At 40.7% G+C, this 22,231-nt stretch overlaps 1 protein-coding gene across 4 annotated transcripts in view; it reads left to right on the top strand.

Moving 5' to 3' along the window:
• Positions 1 to 3,863: 3,863 nt before the first annotated feature.
• Positions 3,864 to 22,231, top strand: part of pcloa (piccolo presynaptic cytomatrix protein a) — a gene marked incomplete at its 5' end in the record, with an annotated part of 51,489 nt that continues 33,121 nt past the window's right edge. For all 4 annotated transcript variants that reach the window (XM_014004174.1, XM_014004176.1, XM_014004175.1 and 1 more), the window contains 4 exon segments: positions 3,864 to 4,290; positions 6,966 to 7,929; positions 9,146 to 10,165; positions 20,765 to 20,968. In XM_014004174.1, coding sequence (XP_013859628.1) covers positions 4,082 to 4,290; positions 6,966 to 7,929; positions 9,146 to 10,165; positions 20,765 to 20,968 — 2,397 coding nt within the window.

Raw genomic sequence — 22,231 nt, forward strand, 5'->3', positions numbered from 1 at the left:
GTGTGTGTGTGTGTGTGTGTGTGTGTGTGTGTGTGTGTACTCAGCAGGTGCAGTCAGGCACATCCACCCGTGTGGATAGTAAGGAGGGAAGCGAGGGAGCTTCTGCATGACTTTAAAAATACTTCTCGTCCCCAGCGTCTCACTGGCCAGGAGGAATTGGCTCTGAGGGCGGATTTCGGAGGACGCCAGGATGCTAATGAAGGATGAGTGAAGCTCAGCCCCAACCTGCCTAGAAATTAAACTTAAGTCCACCTTCGCCTGGGAGTCCCTCCAATCATCAAACACTGAATTTGAGGATACAACTCTCCCTAAAACAGGTATGTAACTCATRTATGCACTTCTTTCTGTGGCATTAYTTAARGAAGACYACTTTTTATCATGTGACCAATTTRCAAGGGCTGTTTTTGGTGTTTTTAAGTGATTTTTCTTTATTTAAACTTCAGTTCTGATAGTGTCTTTAGAGGAAAAGAAACTTTGTTAGCTTCTTGCCTCATAATGAGTATTAAAAATTAAATGACCACAGTCCAGTCGAGGTTATCTAGTTACCGAGCTCAGGTTACTTTAGCCAGGCTGCACCTCACACAGGTCCTTTAGTCTCTGTGAGTGTCTAGAAGGAAAGCTGGTCCAACTATAAATTCAACATTAGTCTCGGGAAGCTATAGTTACACCTTACATTACACAAACCACAAGTTAAACTAGACATGGGTTTTTACGATGTAAAAACAAGTGTGCATTGCCATGTAGCATGTCATTGCAGCATGGATTTGCCTGMAGCATTGGACTTGCCGAATGAACTTTGACCAAGTTCAAATGTGTTTTGTATACCAGCTTGTGCCTGTCACGTCAGCAGGTGTTTGTAATTAAGGTAATTGTGTGACAATATGAAATTTGAAGAGATTTTTTTGTTGAAGTTGCATTAGCTGGGTTTTGAACCCTTATCTACCACATGTAAGTCCATGATATAGACCATTAGACCAATGGAGCTGTGGCAGAAGGTGGTGGCAGGGGTTGGTTTGTATTTGTGCAGAAAGAGGCCACATTGCCAATACAATTATTGACACAAAAATGCATAATATTACAACAATCGAGCAGTATTAAGACAATATTATAGTAAAACATCAAAATGCAATCATATTAGTACAGTAAACACTGAACTACTGAGTTGAAATATTAAAATATGGTGCAGTACCAACTTGAGTACATCATGGGGCAGTATTGGACCAATACAAGTCTCCATTGACTGCCATTATAATTCATTAAACATTAATATTTCATAAACTATAAGTTTTAAAGGCACCAAAAGACATAGATATCATTTGGCACAGGATCTTTACGGCTATAAATTACAATGGCAGCTCTAGGACAAAGTATGCAGGAGGAGAAGCATGGCAAAGTTGAGATGACTTGGAAGGGAAACGAATCACAATAGTGTGCATTACATTGGCAATGCACACTGATAAACTGCTTCACTCTGAAAGGAGAACATTTTCATCGTTGGTTCTTACTGGATGGTTATCCTTTACACTTCTCAAAAGTTTCATTTTAACAAATGTAAATTGAGGTACACAAAGTTTAGTTATAATACGGTGGACTGAAATATCTGAATTTATAACTAAACTGTAAACTAAATGTTTACAACTATACAATGCACGGATCAGAAAAAAATTAACGAATTAATATTTCAGAGAAATAAARCATTGTCTTTGCATTTCATAACAGAAGTGTAAGGCTTGCATGAACTGCTGGGGTTTGTTCCTGCCTTAAGCAGTGATTATTTTCACATCTGTGTTTATTTGACACTCCTGTCCTTTGCTTGCTTTGCACGACTGAATACGGCAGAAAAATGAAATATGAGGGTGTGCACATTAACGCACACAGAGAAAAATAAGAACCTATTTAGGCCGCTTGTGTCGCACAGCAGAAGAAAAAAAAAACAATCACCGAGCGTCAACAGTGAGTAGGAAGAACAATCATAACGCCATCGTTTATCACTGACGACCAAAACTCACCCTCTGCCCACACTCTGAGGAGAAGAGGAGGAGACTGTACAAAATGAACCATATCTTTGCACAGAAGGTCAAAGAGATGAGACTTGGATGGAAATATTGATTAGAAATGAGCAGAAAACAGATGGAGGGCTAAGTAGTGAGCAACTTATCTTTCTACAGCTCAACGACAAAAAAGTTACCATCTTCAGTGAGCTCATCTTATTTAAGGTTTTGACAATAAATAAATGTAAGATTGAATCAGAGACACAAAGCAGACGATGCAAGACGTCCTGCTTCTAGCTGCCATCTAAAAYGTGGTTTCAGTGATGATCCGTGGTGTCACTTGCTCTTATTCGCCAGCTTCAGGTGCTCAGGGCTGTAGTCGGGCAAGGACACATCTGCCCCAGAGCCCCACGGACGACGCAACAAATGAGCACATGCTGTCAGACCACAACACGTCCTCTTGACGCATCGCTGAGGCGACGTGTTTTAATATCCTTGTTTCTGGATCTGGTGGCTGCTTCTGCATGTGCTCAGAACACTGCAGAGCTAAATATACAGTGAGTGTGATCTGCTGTAGGCTGGTGAGAAACAGTTTTTGTCTTGCTTGTTTAATGATTTTTTTTTTAAATCATGCAGCTTTTACAATAAAGTCATTTGATCATGCTTTGCTCTTTGAGATAATCATCAGTTCRCATAAGAGGAAGAGATAAAGAATTCATTATAACTTATCTGGCTGCAGTGACTGAAATCAGAATTTCCTGCCACGCACTTCTGACAACATTCAAATAATAAAATATCTGAGTGGACAGATAAGGGACAAATAAAATATGCAAACTTAAAAAAACAGTAGGTATTATTCAGACTGTGAGTCATCCCTAGACCTTTGCAGATGTTTTATTTGTTTTAAAACATTGCACGACAGCCTCTCTAAAATTAGACTAAAACATTTTGGAGTCACGCTGCTCAGATTTTGTTATTTCTCAAGGAAACTTACAACAAAAAGGTTGAACGGCCCACTTTGACCCCTGTCCTGGGCCTCAAAATCCTTGACCCGCAACATTTATGCCTATGGCCTTCTTCTTTTTTATCTAATTTAACACCACACACTGAAACAAAAACCCAACTAATGTCTGAAAGTGCGTCGTTATAGTATCAATGTCATTCTGGACGTTTTAGTCTTTAGAGATACTTTATAGACATAGATGTGCCTTTAAATGCTTATTTTCCTCTGCTGATGTCTTGGGATGGACTGTCAGGGGCTGCGCATGCGCAGTGGGCAGCAGGAAGCCGAATCTGCGTTAAGCTAATCAGAGTTACCTGGAAAAAAGCGGAAGCTCCTTAATTATTTCAGTATAAATGTTTGTTAAAACGGTGTTTTTGTGTTGGAGTAACGCAAGAAACATGGACTAATTTAGGTAAGGTGCAGCTTAATGAATTAGCTTATTGTTTATGTTAATGAGGCTACTAATCGAGCAAAACGTGTCACCTGGGAAAAAGCTGAAATTCGTTTTATATTTTCGCAGATGTGGCTAAAACATAAAATATTTGCTAAACGTTTTTTAAAGCATCAAAATAACCTAAGAAATTTGAAGCAAATTGAGAGAAATGCAATTTAATAGTAGCTCCCCGTTTTCTATTGGGCTACGAATGATGGGTTAATTTTTCCCTGAACGTTACATTCAGGGTGTTTTTATTTTTATTTTTATTTTTTTACTTAGAGCTTGGCTTTTACACAGTTTAGTTCGCATGACATATGCATTTATTTAAAAAAAGAGAACAAGATGTGCCTTTTATTTTGTATTACTGTCCCGGAAATGATTTTTGTGTCTGTAAGCGGTAGTAAAACGAAGACCCCCCCACCTCCTCCCTGAWGGAAAACTGTGGTAACTGTGGTGTACAGCTGCAGAGATGCGAGGCACAGAAAAACAACGAGAAAAGATAGAAATGGAGGGACTCCTCAAGATTGGAAACCAAGCACAGATCTGATAAAAATCCACCTTAAAAACGCGTCGACATGCGAAGAGTCGCCGTCTGCGAGGCGCTCCGATAACCAGCCGACAGCTCGAACGCGGGGACGGGAGGGATCGGCCATGGGGAACGAGGCGAGCCTGGAGGGGGGCGAGCTCGGGCCGCCGTCCGGGCTCCCGGAGGGGCTGGCACCTGACGGGAAGGGCGGCTTCGTGCGGGTCTCCGACGGGACCCCGGTGAACCTGAGCGAGCTGAGCGAGGAGGAGAGGAGGCGGCTGTCCGCGGCGGTGTCAAGGGCGCAGGGCAGGCAGCCCGGAGCTCCAGCACGAAGGCAGGAAAAAAGCTCCTTTATTCAGAACCCGCCGCTAACCTTGCATGAGGGGGGTGGGGGGAGTGGATGTGTGTTGGTAATGTGTGTGCAGCATCGTTTGGATGGAGCGCGTTCACGCCCATTTTCAGTCCTTACAAACCACCATTAATCCCATCCTTAGAGCTCACTATTACCATCTGCTGAGCTAAGAATTGGTCAAATAATAATAATAAAAAAGAAAGTCTAAAAACGTCTGAATCAGGCTGCAGCTTCCGTGCTGTTCTCATCAGATTGGATCAGTGTGAAACCACAGAGCAACCTTAGATAAGAGACACACCTCCACCAAGTCCTATTTGTGAGAAACTGTCGAAATGCCTGCTGGGTAAGAAAATCTGTCGTGCTCAGTGGTTTTTCCTCCATTTCGGCGACGTCTTAGCATCGATCTAAACAAACGTATCCCCGTTATTATTTCCTTAACGCCCCTTTTATTGTGGGCAGCTAACCCCAGCGCTGTTTAATTATCATAAACCGCGATTTTATTGGTTGTGAGAGAGGGGATGCGGCCTCTTAAAATCTCCAGATTATTATTTTAACCTCACACCATCACATAAAAGCTGTGCCTTCCAGCTAATTGGCTCCAACCGTGGGGAAGAATTGTTATTTATATCTGAGCTGTAGAAGAGAGGGGGGGAAGGGGGGCATCAATATTAATGTGACTAAAAATAGAACAGAGGCGTTTATGTTATCTCAACAAATCTTCCCTCCTTTTGTGATCTGGGTGTTTTTTTTTTTTAATCCAATTTTCTCCCAGTTGAGGCATCATGAGCCCTGTCGCTGTCCGTGGTGCTGAAACTCGCTGCAAAGGCGTTACACCATTCTGTTGGTTAGGCTGCTATCCCCCCCTTCCAGCCATGTATTACTCACGCTCACCATAAAAAAAATAAATCAGATGCTATATTCATTAAACTTTATTGCCCGAGAATGTAATTTAATCAGGGACATTGAAACAGCAGCAATGCATCTGTGTGCTGTATCTACACACATCATCACACAATAACAAACAAGTCCAGCCAGTCCATTATCATCTCTCCCAGCGTCCATTTGTGTAGGTTGGGCTTGGAGCTTCTCGCTCTAGACCTGACATGCAGCCGAGCGTTTCTCACTCCATCTACGCTCCACGTCACTCACCAGTAGTCCTGTTTCTGTCAGCTTTAGCCCAAGGCTGCCAGCTATCCATTTTGTGCTCGCTGATGTGATGAGCCTGTACGACAGAACGCTATGGCCTTGTTTSTATTTGAAGCTTTGTGAATATTCAGTGTGGAAAGGTGATGGGATTAGTTTGTTAAAAGGCCTGACATTCCTTGGAGAAATTCGTATTAGCCGTTCATGCCAGGGTTTTCAACAGATCTTATGGAAAAATGATGGAGTTTTGGTCGAGCTGCGAAAACGACATATGTGCGATCACACTAATGTCGCAAAAGCTGTGTATGTGTTAGGCATGACTTTCAGCTACTACCACACTAACTTTAGACTCATTATTTATAGTATTGTTTGAGTCCTAGCCATTTTTGTGTTAATTTTGATTAGGGATGTTAGACATCTTGAATTGGATTGAGTCCAAAAGTTAAACAAAGTAGATGTCCTTTTCATATTTACTTTTTTGAGAGTTTCATTAAAGTCTGTTCAGTGGTTCATGACAAACTATGGAGCCTGCGAGGGGACACGGGGGGGATTTTTTTCTTTTGCGTTCCCTCGCAAAAGCTGTTTATTACCGTTGTGCCTGCTGGTTTAATAACAAATTCACAAGCTCACCATAACACTACTTTAATTCAGCTTTGAATTAAATGTGTCACAGACACGTGCATGAAGATATTTAATAGGCATGTATCTAAACTCTGTGCAGCCACAAACTATCACTGTCAAGTTCCCGAACTTGTTGCAACACATCCTGTTTTGGTAACCGTATATATCAAAAATAAAAGTCTGAGTTAATTCAGGCCATATAAAACAAACTTTTGTGTGAGAATGGAAAAAAAAAGTTTTGTGAGGTAATGCAAAGGTATTGCATGGAAACGCAAAAGCAAAAAAAAGTCCCCTCATGTCCCCTCTTGAGCTTTGTAACAAACAGAGGTGATGCTAACGATTAACTGTCTGTTAGAGTTTAGGGTATGTGTTGGGATTGACTCTCAGCTACTACCACACCAAATTGTAGAAATTTAGTAAAATACAACAAATGAGTTTGATTCGAATACAATTTTGATGCTGTAATGTTTTTTTTTTTTTTACATCCTATAGTTTAATTCCGAATAAAAAGAATTGTCTTTTGCTCTCATGGTGAGTTTGAGTGATTCAGCAGAACAAGAAGTGACAAACAAATTACTGTTTCTTGTCAGGATTGCACCTTTTGAAAGGAAAAAGGAAAAAATGAATAAATAAAATTTACATAAAGGCATCTGTGTTGGCCCCGGGCTGMTTTTCAACCTTACCAGATGTTCATTTTTCTGTTTAACAGATTCAGATATTTAGAGCAGAAGCAGATTTCAGATCATGCCCACTGTTAAATTGTGATGCACAGTTTAGGTGTTTGGTTTTACTTTGGAGCAGTTTAGTGTGGACTTGGCCAGTGAGATTATAATCTGGTGCCAAATAAAACCCATACGGACATAACAAAGACTATTTTCTGTCTTTTTTCCCAGACCGTCAGAATCTGATGCTCAGCAACATTACCAGCAGGCAGGGGCCTCCAGGGGCCCGGCAGGTTTGAGTAAAAGCAGAACTGTTGACGCCTTCAACCAGGGTCCGCCTGGCAAACCCACGCCGGGTCGCAGCCCCTCGTCTCTCAGCCTCTTTGAATCCAGATTCCGGCAGGAGCCCAAAGGGCCGGAGACCAAGTCCTCGGGCATGTTTGGCTCCGGCTTCCTCAGCGGGGCCAATCCCCTGAGCGCGATGACTTCCTCCATATCATCCATGGGCGACGCCGTCAACATCCCGAAGTTTGGGCTGTTTGGGGATGAGGAGGAGGGAGACTCATCAGCAAAACCTGAACCCAAACAGGGAGGGAAACCTCCAGGGAAAGGCCCTCAGCAGGGACCTGGTCAGAAAGGACCACAGAAACAAAGTCAGGGCCCTCCTGGGCAGGGACCAAAACCAGGACAAGGACCCCCTAGTCAGGGATCTAGACAAGGTCAGGGCCCACCTGGTCAAGGGCCCAAATCAGGTCAAGGACCTCCTGGTCAGGGACCCAGGCAAAGCCAGGGGTCTAAATCAGGTCAAGCACCTCCAGGACAAGGACCTCCTGSTCCCAAGCAAGGGCAGGGGCCCAGATCAGATCAAGGTCCTCCCAGTCAAGGACCTCCTGGGCAGGCCCCTAGGCAAAGTCAGGGACCAGCCGGGCAACAAGCACCCAAACCAGGTCAGGGTGGACCTGCACAACCTGCATCCAAAGGACAACAAGGCCCAGGGTCTCATTCTGGGCAGYCTGGAAAGGTTGCTGGTCCTCCTGGTCAACAAGGMGYGGGTAAACCAGCAGGTGGACTCTGCCCATTGTGTAAGACCACCCAGCTGAACACTGGATCTAAGGACCCACCAAATTACAACAACTGTACTGAGTGTAAGAACCAAGTCTGCAGCCTGTGTGGGTTCAGCCCCCCGGACTCAGCGGTAAGACAAGAACTACTGTATTTTCTGTTGTGCTTTGTGTGTTCTTTCTTTTATTTCCTACAAATACATATCCAAAAATCTTTATCAATATCAACATATATGAGATGTATCATTTATCACATGTTTCTATAAAATATCTGAATATTTGCACTAAATTAACATGTTGAGTATGAACATTTCAAATATAAGATTGCAATATTCATGACACTGAATAATTARGATCCTAAAAATCCAAACTGGAAATGCACAGATAAAAATAAACCTTCGGAGTAAAAAAAAAGAAAAGAAAAAACAATAGCTTCCAGCTGAATCAAAGACGAGCCTGGTAACAACATATTGCTATTCCCTGAGCCTGGCAGAGGGGGTGCATCTCAGAGGAGCAGCGCTATGATTTCTGAAACGGAGGGACCATATGGACCCGGGCAATGTTGATCAAGGTGACTCATATCATGGCCACAGGAAGATGCTGTGCCAGCATGTGAGGACACTCTGTCACACATGAACTGTAAATGCTGGTGGGTCACAATTAAACACTGCAGAATAATAACTGCTTGTCCCTTAGGAATCAATTTATTTAAATAAATATTCCATTATATTGTTAATACCTAATATAAAGCAATGATTAGTATTCTGCTCAAAACCACACACACATATGTTGCTTTTAACTAGATATAGATCAAATTGTAAACAATGAGGGGTTTTCAGCACCATGCCTTGCACACAGTGGAAACCACAGCGATGTTCAAACACAAAACAAAAAGCTCCATGTTGACAGGCTTTGTAAGGAACAGGTGTGTTGTGTGATGAAAACAAACAAGGACAGCATAATTTATTATCAACATTTACAGTACGTATACTGTAATTACACCAGCATGGATAAAAAAATGTAGTGATTGTCTTTGAATTAGTAGTAAGTATGTTTATAGCTTTAATCTGTTGTGATTACTGGTTTATATACAGCCCCAGTTCTGACAAAGCTGGAATATTGTGTACACTTGTTAAAACTTCAATAATTTACGTATCTCTGTTCACAATGGAACCTAGTAAACACATCAACTGTTTAAAGTAAGAAATTGTTCAATTTTAGGAATAATAAGTACAAATCATTACATATTTTCATTTACATTTTCTACAACATTCCATTTCTTTAGCATAGAGATTATACGATCATGACAAATGATATTTGAGCATTCAATATGCTCTGTTTCTTTGGCAGGGTAAAGAGTGGCTGTGTTTGAACTGTCAGATGCAGCGTGCAATGGGAGGGATGGATCCCCCTGGCCTGTCAAAGCCCACGCAAGGCTCAGCTCCCCCCTCGCCTCAGAGACAGGCGTCTGGCAAGCCCGAGAAGCTGCTGATAAAGCAGCAGAGCACCGCCGACCAAGGGTTAACACCACCGACAACGCCAAGGCAAAAATCCCCAGGTCCTATGTCTCCAGGACCTCTTTCTCCAGGCTCATCAGTGGCAGGATCCCCCAAAATTGATCCCAAAACAGGTCGCCCTATTCAGCAGAAGTCTAGTCCCCAGCAGTCGCCGGCTAAAGCCAAGCAGGAGTCTAGCTTCTTCGGGGGCTTAGGAGGTATCAGTTTAGGAGGCTTCACAGATGCGGCTAAGCCTTCTGCTGCTACTGCTCAAGCTGCCGAGTCTGTCACGGGGAAACTGTTCAGTGGTTTTGGTGGGCTGATGGAGTCATCGAAGCCCCAAACACAGGCTGCTCCAAAACAAGAGGAGTCGGTGGCTGGGAAGTTGTTCGGAGGTTTGGGTGGGTTGGCAGAGTCGGCTAAAGCTCCTGCCGCTTCGTCTCAAATGTTCAGCTTCGGCTCCATTCTGAGCTCGGCTACGAATCTCGTCTCTGGGGAAGAGGTCAAGGCACCGGGGTCTCCTCCTGCGTCACCAGACTCCGGACCAGGTTCTCCTCCAGATTCTGGCCCCGGTTCACCACCCGACTCTCCATTCTCTGCTCCCGGCTCCCCCCCAGATTCAGACTTTGTTCCTGACACCCCACCTGCTGCCTCCAAGAAAGCCCCCAGATCCAGTTCTGTGGAGCAGGCAGAGAAGCCCCCAGCAGCTGAGTTGGCTCAACCTCCAGTCCCAGCGGTCAAGAAGACCTGTCCTCTCTGTAACCTGGAACTGAACGTCGGCTCAGCAGGCACACCTAACTACAGCTTGTGCACAGAGTGCAAGAAGGAAGTGTGCAACCTGTGTGGATTCAATCCTAATCCTCATTTAGGAGAGGTAAGGATCCTTGTTTCACGCCAATCTTTTAAATCCTAACTGCCTTCTGTGATTTAAACATGCTGCACATTTGACTGATTTATGCATATCGTTACACATAAATAGATCACTCTCTAGATGTTTCATTAAAATAGGTCACTGTAAAGAAGAAATCAGGAGATTTTAGCTGTGACATGAGCACCCAGCCATAAACTTTAAATAAGGATGCCACATTATTAGCTCTACTAATCACATTAGTTCACCTCAAATAATCTACGTAAAGACATTTGAACATGTTTGACCCTTGGATTAATTGAGGGGGGCAGTTGTGGTGCATTTTAAACCTGCTATCAAAACCTTTTTTTAGATGAGAAGGAGGCAGTAGATGTAAAGCTGAACGAGGCTGTTTAACAGGAAGTTGCACACTCAGACCACTTGATTCTGAAACTGAAAACTGTGTGTGCAGCATCGGTGTGCAAGTGGATCCCTGTGTGGCTGTAGATTGTTCACAGTTTTTTATGATTGTGCATTTTAATTGGGCAATTGGATACATGTGTGTAGGTGTAGGTGTCTCCACAGTAATGTAAAATAACAATAGTATTATTGGATTGGGTCCAGCATCTGATTTTGGTTGGTTCTTAGCATTCAGCACAAGATATTCATATATTGTAGGTTCTTCTTACTGTTAAGTATAGACTGTCTTGCCTGTCTATAGTTGACTTGTTTGCACTGACATCACGTGTTTATTGAAAACCAATAGTCTTACGTATGTCGTTTTCAAAAGAGGTGTTCAAGTGGATTCTATTGGCAGGAACCAATCACGTCAGCTTCACATGGTAACTACTTTCTCAGCCGGATTATTTACGTGTTTACTAATCTGTTGGTTATTTCTGGCTCCCTGAGGAACTCTGTGGAACAGTGAGTGAAGCTAATCTCGGGGTTTCACAAAATCCTCTTCTAAAGTGTTGATTTTTTTTTATACTTAAAAAAATCAGTTATTAGTTTGAAAAATAATTGAGTGATTATTTTGGGGTCACTTAAGGCACAAATTGAGTGCTTAAGGTGTGAATTGGGAGCTTTTAATGAAACAATTTTGTCTCTTTGTTTTTCAGAGAGTTGGACAAGATACTGTAAGTGGCATTCTCATAAAAGGGATATTTGTGTGGAGCTGTTTCAGATGCTTGTATGAGTAGTGTCTCATCTGCAGTAAACAATGGACAGCGCATTCATTTTAGAGTATCAGGGAGCTAATTCAGACTGTGTTGAACCGAATTTGCTTCTAGGATCACTAAAGTATGTTTGAATTGAATTGATTAGTCAGAACTGGGACCAAAACAAGCTGATTTTTGCTATCCAACAAGTTAAGCCTTAAATATTACATAACAGTTTGAGTAATGTGATAATGTAAATTTTAACATTGCATTTTCCCTTTTTAAAGGAAGAATATTAAAGCTGCAACACTGACAGTGAACAGCTGTGAGAGGCTACAAAACAAATGTCCTGGAGTCTGATTTAAAGCTTAATTCTCATGAAGCAGCATTAGCTTCCACTAACTGCTTTCTGTACAAACTCAGGCTAGTTAAGCTGTCTGCTTCAAAACACGCTTGCTTATACTAACGTTTCACACCAGATCTGACAAAACTCCAAATTATCTATTGATGCTTGTTCAAAAAAGGACCAAAAATACAAACTAAGTAATCARCATGTCCTTGCTCAATAAATGCCAAATGTTGACATACTATTGAGCATTCCTTCAGATACCAGTGTGCAAAAGAATGTCTTCTAAAACGCTTGATCAAGAGGGAAACTCTAAAACACAAAAACTAGCTTTTCAAGCATTTTTTGGTGATTGTTCYAATCACAGATGTTGTCAGGATTTTAAGTAGATGAAGCACTTAATTGTGGGCAAGCGTGGAGAAAAATGTAATTACGAAGGCGAGACGGACATCCCAGCCACTGATGCTGTAATTGGACAAAGATTAGGCTTTTCATTACCCACCTCTTGCTCAGAATGAAGAAGCGTCAGCTAGTTTTGACAGATTTACAACTACAAGTTGACATATTCTGAGCAAACGTTGCGTTTATCTTTTGGAAGACTATAAGATTTCAATAAAAATGTTGAATTTGAAAAAGAAAACATCAACAATAAAAGCAGTGTGTGGAATATTCTGCTCACGACACCTTGGTTGAGTCATCTTACCCCCTACGTAGYGTGTCTCTCATCTGTGTCACGCTGTCATCGTGTCAGCTGTCAGCACAGGTTCATGTGCTGAYGCATGTGAGGGAGCTTGTGTATTTGTTGGGATAAGAGAGGATGYTTGAGTCAAGAGCGTGTTTTTATTTGTGGGGCTGTAGATTTACGGAGAGCGGCGTGACTTAGGCTGATGTAGGTGTGTTYCTGTGACTTCCTATGTTTGTGGCGTCTTTTTGATGAAATATTGTTGGATTTGAATGTGAGTGTGTTTATGTGTGTGTATGTGGGGGTATAAGTTCTGCTTCCTAAAYGGATTTAAAGGACAAAAAGAGTTTGAGGCTTGATCCCATGCTGTGGACTTTCTGCTTAAACCCATCAAGTTGTGAAGCTTAGATCGTTTTATGTTTATGTATTTGTTTTTACACTTTCTCTGAACATTTTGCCATTTCTACCACCTACAAGACAACAGGGTACAAGACAAAAATTAGTACCTCATTTTGTCAGTTTACATCCTTTTAAGTACAGTATCTTCTGCCAGATCACCCCTCACTGTCCTATCTCTCTGCCTTTTCCTACTGACTGTCTTTGATGTAGGAGAAGTCTGTAAAAGTATGTCTGCTGCTGCTCCACAATGTTCCTGCAGCTCAGGCTCCATGTCAACTTGGCCTTTTCAGTAATGAGAAGTGTGCTTCTTGGAAAAAGTCTTGCATAAGATGGGAGAGGCACAGCTTCGCTAACGAGCACAAATCAGAGAAATGGAGCGCTTCGTCTTGTAACACCAGCACCAGTGGAATATACAGCTATATTTAATATTTTCCCCACTCAGAACACTCCACGAAATGCACTGTGAGAGTCACAGCCTTTAAACTAGATATGTTTACTTTTAGTGCTGTTTGATGATTACTTTTTGTCAAGTGTTAGCATGTGTTACTTGCTGACACGATGATGATAATTAGAAATAATACTGTTTWCTTAGTGTTATGTTGYAAATAAAAAAATAAAATAAACATGAGATATACAGTATTCTATGAGATGTGCCTTCTATGACCAATCAGGCCTTTCTGTTGCTCACCAGTCTGTTACCCTTAAATGCACTCAACAGTTAAATTTGCTACCTTGAAAGTTCCTGCTTTCTGGTAGATTTGCCTTCTTTTTTTGCAATCTCAAGATGACCTTTTGTTTTTCTTGGATTGTGAGCTCATTTTACTCCAGGTTGTGGTTTTTTTTTTAACTCAAATACCCCTCTTGGAACAAACTAGTTGGTTGACTAAATATTTCTCCAAACTTAGGTTGTTCAAAGAGTTATTAGTAGGGGTGCACCGATTGCAGTTTTCTGGCCGATCACTGATCTTTAAAAATTCTGTAACACTTTATAATAACTACACCTTATTTAGCCTTAATTAATCATTAATAAAGGGTTACTTAAACTTGAAAACATCATTACGGTAATTAAGGATGATTCAGACTTAATAAGCAATGAATTAACACATTTATTAATCTTTTACCCATAAAGGCTAATTACTGCTAAAACCAACATACTCATTGTTTACTCATGCTTAATAACTCATGAGTTAACTATTCTAGATATACTCTGTATATAAATGCAAATGTTCATGTAAACATACTTTCACACCATGTGTTAGACATGTATTATTGGTTAGAGGATGTTTGACTCGACTATCTACACACCCTGCAGTACATTCAAATCAATTCAATACAATTCAAAAATACTTTATTGATCCCAGAGGGAAATTAGGTAAAGTCAGTAATCAGTAATTAAGGCAGGTGTTAGTAGTTAGTTAAGTCTTTTTGTGAACCCTAAAGTGAAGACTATTTATGTTTATTTAAGTTTTAGTCACCAGTTAGTTACCAGCTTGTACTTTTGCCCTCTGATGTAGAAAGACTGCATTTCCACTTACAGTCATTACATCTATACATCCAATCACTAAGGAGCTGTAGTGCAGATAGTTTTCACTTATGGTTCTGACTCATGGTTTTGACTTTACCATTATATTATATTAAGATTAAACATAATAATACAAGTAACTACAGGATATGTTTAGAKTRGATTTAAGCACACATGTAGATTTGCAAACTTTATAAGACCCAAAATACTCRTATTTTATCCATTTATGAAATTTYCCATGAGGCTTTGCGCTAACCAGGATGCTCAGGCAGCAAAGCCTTTTCAAGTTTAAGTAACCCTTTATTAATGATTAATTAAGGCTAAATTAGGTGTAGTTATTATAAGTGTTACCAAAAATTCCAACCTGCCGATTCCGATTTTGACCGATATCAATTTTTTTAATAACTGACACTGTCAGGTGTTATAAAGTCACAATACACCTTCAGTGTTCCAATCTTATTTTATTGTAAAGCATTGAACAATACCCTTGAAGCAATACAAACCTGGACATTTGTCAGTGTTCACAGAGCAAAAGGGGACAGCGGCTGATTTTCAGACCTTTGTGGAGGTAGATGAGAAGCTGTTCTATTCTACTGATCTTATCTAAGTATAGGCCAATCTCTGATCTCCCAAAATTAAGGAAATCGGTGCTGCACATTTAGTTATTAGTGTATTCAATTTGTACTTGGAAAAACATTGTTATATATTATTTTATTTTATTTTTTTAGTTTCACATCAAAACATCACCTGGAACCAATATAATAAAAAGGTCAGAAATCCAACTTAGAGTGTTTAAGATTCCTTATATATTAAGATTGCACCAAGTTTTCTGGCTAATCAGCAGTCTTTAAGAAGTCTGATTTTATTTTATTAAAAAAWCATTGAACAATAACTTTGAAACAATACAAACTTGTTTTAACTGGACAGTGGCTGATTTTCAGGCTTTAGCAAAGGTAGATAAGACTGGTTTTTCATATAAGTGTCAGACGATCGCCAGTCACCCACAATTAAGGAAATGGGTGCCGATAAATTAGCCTAACATTTTTTTGTGCAGCCCTTCTACTGAAGTTACTTTATTGAAACGCTCACAACCCTCTCCATGATTCATGTGTCCTTCTCCCTCATTGGTATTCTGTTACTGTTCCCACACTGCTTCTTATTCTGGACCGTCCTGATTTTGCACAGGCAGATAAAATCTTGTCTTACCTAAATTCCTAGACATACAGAGGCTTTAGTAGCACTAAATTTAGCAATAGTCTACTCAGCATGGTGTACATTTGAGCAGCTCTCTTCACAGCACATCTTTCATCTACAGCTTAGATAAACGTGTTGCTTACTCAACTTTGTGTTTAGCCGCATCTGCTCCATGTTTTCCCCTCACAGCTCAGGATCCTGAAACGTACAAAAATAGTCCCAGCCACAAAAGAGCGCCACAAAGGGGAGAGAGGGGAGGACGCAAAGGACCACAGGGCAGCCCCCTCCCTCCTCTCAGCAGCCTATTTAGCAGCTCTTTTCTGTCTCCTCTTTCATATTTCTTCCTTTTTAAGGTTTTTCTGTGGCACTAGACAACACACAGAGTCCCCATATGGCTATACTAGCTTGGAATATGGAGTATTTTTAGTTCTGGAGTTAATTTTTGTGTGCTGGTGCTGGTTTTGTCAAGTAATTTAGGTTATTTTAGCCATATACATACTGTCAAACTAAATACCAACAAATTCCTTTTTTGTAACCACTGCTACTACTTAGTTTTAAATGTTTTTAACTTTACGAGTGCTCTACCACAGCTAATTACTGTGATTGCGATTAGCTGTTTTTAGGCTTCCCACTTGGCTTTCTTTGTGCAGCTCCCCTCTCCAGGTCTACTTCAAAACAATTTTCAATCATCCCCTTTCTAATTTGCTAATTTTTGCACACTTTAGTCAGAGCCTCRTTTGAGCCGCTGAGACTTTTTGTGCCAACGAGGGTGTGGGGGTGGGGTGTGGGGGGGAAGCCAGGGCATCCGGCGTGCCAGCACTGAACCCTTGTCAGACAGTGAGCGGAGGACAGGCAGGCGGAAACTCGCCGACACTTGAAAGCGCACAGATTCTGGCACCGGCCTTGTCTTGTTAGCACAGGCTGTTACATTCTGACTGCTGCCGCTCTCTCTTTCGTCCTTCGTCACATGCAGGATTCTTTAAAAATGCATCCAAATGAAATGCGGCGAGTCTCGCAGCACAGCCTGAATGTTCGAGTATGCGTGCCCGTTTTGCACATTTAAAACATTTCACAATTGCCTGTAAGATGCTAGGAGTCTTCTTTGATTTACAGATTGATTTGATTGATGTGAAATTGTGAAAAGCAAGCTAAAACTTAAACAAATAACATTCCAATGTGGATTAAGGGGAGAGAGGGGCGAGAAGAAGGCGTGACAGAAATGGAAGTTCAGTAGGGGATGGAGGAGGAGGGTAGTGTCACAAATGATACGGGCATCACCTTCTGCAGCTGTAAGGAGTGCGGACCGTGACAACCCGACTGCTGTGATTTGCCTCAGCATGTGTGACTCATCCCTGTGAGTTGTATCAGGAGCACCTATCAACAGAAACATCATATGAAGCTAGAGCTGCTGCACCGTTAAACAATTTGAGAAGTTGTAGTAGCTCTTGGAATCATTTGTAGATTTGTAAATATGTTTTCTGTCTCATGAAATATATAGATACTGCCACTGGTTGATTATAGAGTGGAAGTGTTACTCCTTTGTTGGATTTGAAGTTTTAGGAAAACGAGCTGACCATACCTAAGCCATTAATACCTTCTTCTGCTTGTGTAACAATTAGCTTCTTTKCTGAGTTTTGACCTAGATCCACATATCTGCATGGAAATAAACAAACTCCGAACCCAACGCCCAAAACCTGATGAGGGAACTTCTACAACAGCATTTATTAAGACAAAGATCTTTTTTGGCTTGGAAAGGAGCTGATGCTGTAATGTCCCGCTCGCAGTCTGGCGCATTCTAATTAATTTGGTCACTCATCAATGAGAAGCAGGGCAGCGACTTACACACTTTAATTATATGGAAAGCTTCGGGACAGAAAGGACATTTGAACCATGATGCAGCAGGATGCTATTTTTATAAAAGTTGGTGAATGTTTGAGGAATTTGAGTTACGTTATTGAAACAGTATGTTTAGAAAGTAGGGGGCTACAAATATTGTTTTGTGACATTCTGGGGAAAAAAGATACCTGTTTCTAAAAGTTTTTTTTTCCAATACAGTAGTAATGAAATGCTGCTTATTGCAGAAATCAGCATGGAAGTGAGACGGGACTTTTTGCTTGCATGAGTGTAAATGTTACCAGCTACATTCTGAATCACYGTGAACTGCAGTTACTCCTGTCGTCGGTTATTTGCAGATTTACAAGGTGATAATGTGAAGCTTTCAGGCTGTAGTTGATGTTAAACTGTTTCCAATGCTGGTTAAGCTCCTCCAATGATTTACTCTTTACCTCACAACATAAGGCTGGYTTCCCTCTCCTGATTTTAGTTTTCTCTCATGTTTTTGACAATTTTAGTAAAATGTAAACAAAAACGGAATATAATGATCCACAAATCTCCAWAAATCTACATTTTGCTCACGATTGGAACATAGTAAATATAGCAAATGTTTAATCAAAGAAACTGTAAGACTTTTAGAAAAAAATAAGATAATTTTGAATTTGATGACAGCAAGACAATGCAAAACCACAAGCTGCAACCATTTCAGTACCATTATTTGTGTAGTAAAAGAGTCCAGGTGTTGAACTGACCTGCCTGCAGTTCAGACCTCTCACCAATTAAAAACATTTGATGCATCATGAAGGAAGAAATCCACCCAAGAGTTGAACATCTAGAATCCTACTTTAGACAAGAATGGGACATTACTTTTGTACACATTATTTCATCTTGTACTGGATCCACTGATTAAAGTAAGACTTTATGGATCACTCAGAGGAGAAATTCTAATATGAATGAAGTGCAAGCMTTGTATAGTTTTGTCTAAATTTGGGGTAAATCCGCTGCAGAATCTTTTGTCTTATTCATGGAGCTGCTTCAACCTTTCCAGCACTTCGCTTCCCAGCAGGAGACATTAACCTAACACGACCAAGTCCTTTCTCAGTCTGCTGTTTTCTCACTTTCTTCTCTTTGTGGCCTCAGAGGAAGCTCATGTTTCAATGGAAAACTTTGCACTGAAGCCGTCTCCTAGTTTTGTCTCTGATGTTTGACCCTGCGCTGGTGTAAGATGTAGAAAGAAAGAATGAAAGTGTTGATTTTTACAGACCGTTTTACAAAGCTTTTTGCATGACCAGATACGTCACCAACACCATCACAGATTCAGTTTCTGTGGGGGTTGGCGTGTGTCAGCTCTTTGGTGTCACGGTCTCCATGGTTAGGCGAGTGAGTGACATTCCCGTTACTGCCGGGTGCCATCTTTGATCAGGCAGAGAGAAATAGTAACTGAAGTGATCACTACAACTGATTATCTTTTGGAGTCAACCTGATTCAGGTTGGCTGCCACAGGCAACTGACCTCAAATAACACAAAAACCGCTATAATCCAGTTAATTTCACAGATGTTCTAAAATTTGGTGTGGTTGTATCTTAGAGGCAATCACAGCACATACTCTAAATATGGATTTTATTGTATGATCTAGTAAAACAACTACCAAAACCAAACATTCCACCCAAGGACTGATGCTAGATTGTGAGTAAAAAACACTTTATATATAAAGTGAAGAGAATAGAGAACAAAAAGTACAGTATTTGTGTGAATGGGTGGATAAGAAATGTTTTGTAGAGTCAACAAAAAGCTAAAGGTTAGGAGGGTAAATTTAAAAGGTGCTATAAAACTGTAGGAGATGCTCTGTCGCTTCAAGAAGCACACTGATAGAGTGAAGGAGCAATAAAAACCCGCCTGTTGTGATTTCTTGATAACGTCACAGATAGACAGGCTCTGGAGTGGCTCTGAATCGGAGTGACTTTTCAGCACTTCATATCAGCAACCATTTGCACTGAAGAAATTTATTGGGATTTGCTTATATACTGATCTTAATTACACTACACATGGTATAGTCTTATTATTAGGAGAACTGTAATATCTGTTAAATGTGATTATTTGACGTAAATTGATGATTTTCTGTAGATACATGCCTGAACACAAATTCAACACATAACTGAACCGTTAATCTTCATTAAGTTAGATAAATTCTGTCTGAGGGYATGGCTCCAATGCTATTAGGGACCCCTTCTTGATGACGTAATAAAATAGGCAGAGTCATGTCTTGTCCATCCTGTTGTATTGAATGAACTGCCGTAAAACAGGGCCTGAACACTGACAGATGAATCACCTTCAGACCGAGCAGCTCTATGTGTGGTTGTATGCACTCTTTTCAATTCAATTTCCATGCATTGGTACATTTTCGGTGTGGTTCAAGCCCATAAAATGATAAACGAACACGCTTAATATTTTCTTTCAGCACCATTCTAACTCCCAACCCAGTTCTCTCTAAGGGGGATTGAGTCATATGCTCAAACACACATCTGTTCAGTGCCTATCATTGTGTTTAACCCTTCTTGCTGCTACGTCTTGGCATCTTATTTCCTGTGTGGTTATCCCAAAAGTAGAAGATTTTTGCTGACTGAAACATGGCAGTTCACGTCTTATTTAATCACACTGAGCTGCTCCTATGAGCCCGGTCATCGTCTTTAACCCACTTCTTGTCTTGTCGTATCTTCCTTCCTCCATGTGCTTGAATCAGAGGTGTGGGTGGAGAGGAGATGGATTGAAATGTGAGCTGGGTTTATGTTTGAATGAGGTTTCCATTTATGTCTGCACATTTGTTTAGATGTGTTTGCACAATTTTTTTTGCTTATCAATCCCAACATATTGATTGTTTATCATTTTTCACTTTAGAAACAAAAGCATTAGATGTTTAACCCTAATAATAGCTCAAGCTATTGAACCACAGCACACATGAGGGCATTCAGTTTACAGTAAATATTCTCTAGAGCTTTGTTTTCATGCAAGTACAAAGGAACATAGATTAATGATGGGATAGCTGTGTAATGGAAGAGTTTCATATAATATAACCCAGACCATGTCCCAGATGGCCTTAGTGGGGAAATTGTAGCCAATTATTGTACTAAAAAACATATTATAGAAATAGATTATTGGGTCTATAACATAAAACTCAATGGGAAATTAAAGTAGTTGCATCTCACATTGTAAAGTTTATTTTCTGTGACAGTGTCTGTTGTGTTTTTGCCACATAAAATGTCTGCAGAGTTCCTTCAGGAGAGCTTTGGTAAACCTCTGTCCCATTATCATGCATTATGAATGTGCCTATCTCTTCAGTCCCACTATTATAGAAGCTTTTCTTAAAATAGACAAAGATACACCAACAGCCTGAGTTGTCAAAGTGAGACTCTGAATACAGCCAGGACTATAATATATATGTTTTTCTTATTATAATGTTTAATGTGAATTATTTTTATTCTTTTCTTATTTACAGAAAGAATGGCTTTGCCTGAATTGCCAGACCCAGAAAGCCATGTCAAGCCAGCTGGGAGATGTACCACCTCCATCTATGGCTTCCCCAAAGAAGCAGTCACCTGCTCCTCCATCTGTCCCCTTCTCCCCCCCTGCCCCAGCTGCTGTAGATAGCAAACCTGTAGCAGAAGCAGTAGACCCATCACCACCAGCTTCTGAAACCAAGGTAGCACCTGAAACCCTACTCGTTAGTACACCCATTTCACCTGAACATATGTCCTCTACTCTTGAGAACAGTTTACAGGAAACACTACAATCAGACAAATCAGAGCAGCCGTTAGTAGATGGATCTGTGTCTGAGAATCATCCTGAAAACAAACTGCTAAATTCTGAAAGTTTAGCTGAGAGGAACACAACTGAGCAGCAACAAATCAGTTCTGAGATAAAAGCAGAAGACACAGAAGCATCTCCCTCTAACAATCAAAAAAATAATTTAACTGTCAGTGAAATCTCAACAGTTGAGCAACAACAGAGCAGCTCTGAGAAAGCAGCAGAGGATCGTTCTTTTTATGACACAGAGATGCCCAATATCAATCAAGAACAGAGTGCAGTTGTCAGTATAATCCAAGCCGTTGAGCAGCAGCAAAGTAGTTTTGAGAACATGGCAGAGAACTGTTTCCCCTCTGTAGAAAGTGACAAACAAACTCAGTTGACTAACACAGATTCAGACAAGACATCATGTGCAGAGGTAGAACACAAACCAGATATTGAGATAACTCAAAGTGAAGGTGGAACTCCCACAGCAGATCATAAGAAGGTAGAGCCAAGTCCAGAAAATGTTCTAGAAGTGACAGCAAATTCAGATGAGCTCACACTTGAGGAACCACTAACGGAAAAACCCCAAGTTATACCAGCTTCACCAGAGAATGCTTTAGATATCAACCAAACCCACGTCACTGAAAACTGTGGGGCAGACAGAGTTGAATCAGGTGTCACTAATCCAGTAACTGAAACTGTGTTGTCAGTAATTGAACCAGAATCGTTTGTAGACTCCACTGACACCCCTGAAGGTAAGACAGACTTAGAAGTCCAGTCAAAGCCAACAGAGTGTGCAGAGTCTGAAAGCCCTTCAATAGTGGCAAAAGAACAATGTGTCTCAGATTCAGATAGGGCGTGTCAGTCAAATGAAATGGGAAGCAAACCCATAGAGACAGATGAGCCACCTACAACTCATGATATAGTAAAGTCATCTCCTGCTGTGGATCCATTAGAGGAAGAATCTCAAGTTATTGGGAAAGCTCAAGAAGAGAATACTTTTCAAAATACAGTTCCTTTGAATGTTGTTGACAATAGAATGACAAAGGAGGAAATACCTGAAGTGGCTAATAATGGGGGATCCCTTCACTCTGAAATAAATGAAGACACTATAGAGGTAAAAGCTAATGAAGGGAAGACTTTAGAAGAGAGACGAATTGAACAAAAAATAATT

This window comes from Austrofundulus limnaeus, unplaced genomic scaffold, assembly GCF_001266775.1.
Source record: "Austrofundulus limnaeus strain Quisiro unplaced genomic scaffold, Austrofundulus_limnaeus-1.0 Scaffold22, whole genome shotgun sequence".
Lineage (NCBI taxonomy): Eukaryota > Metazoa > Chordata > Actinopteri > Cyprinodontiformes > Rivulidae > Austrofundulus > Austrofundulus limnaeus.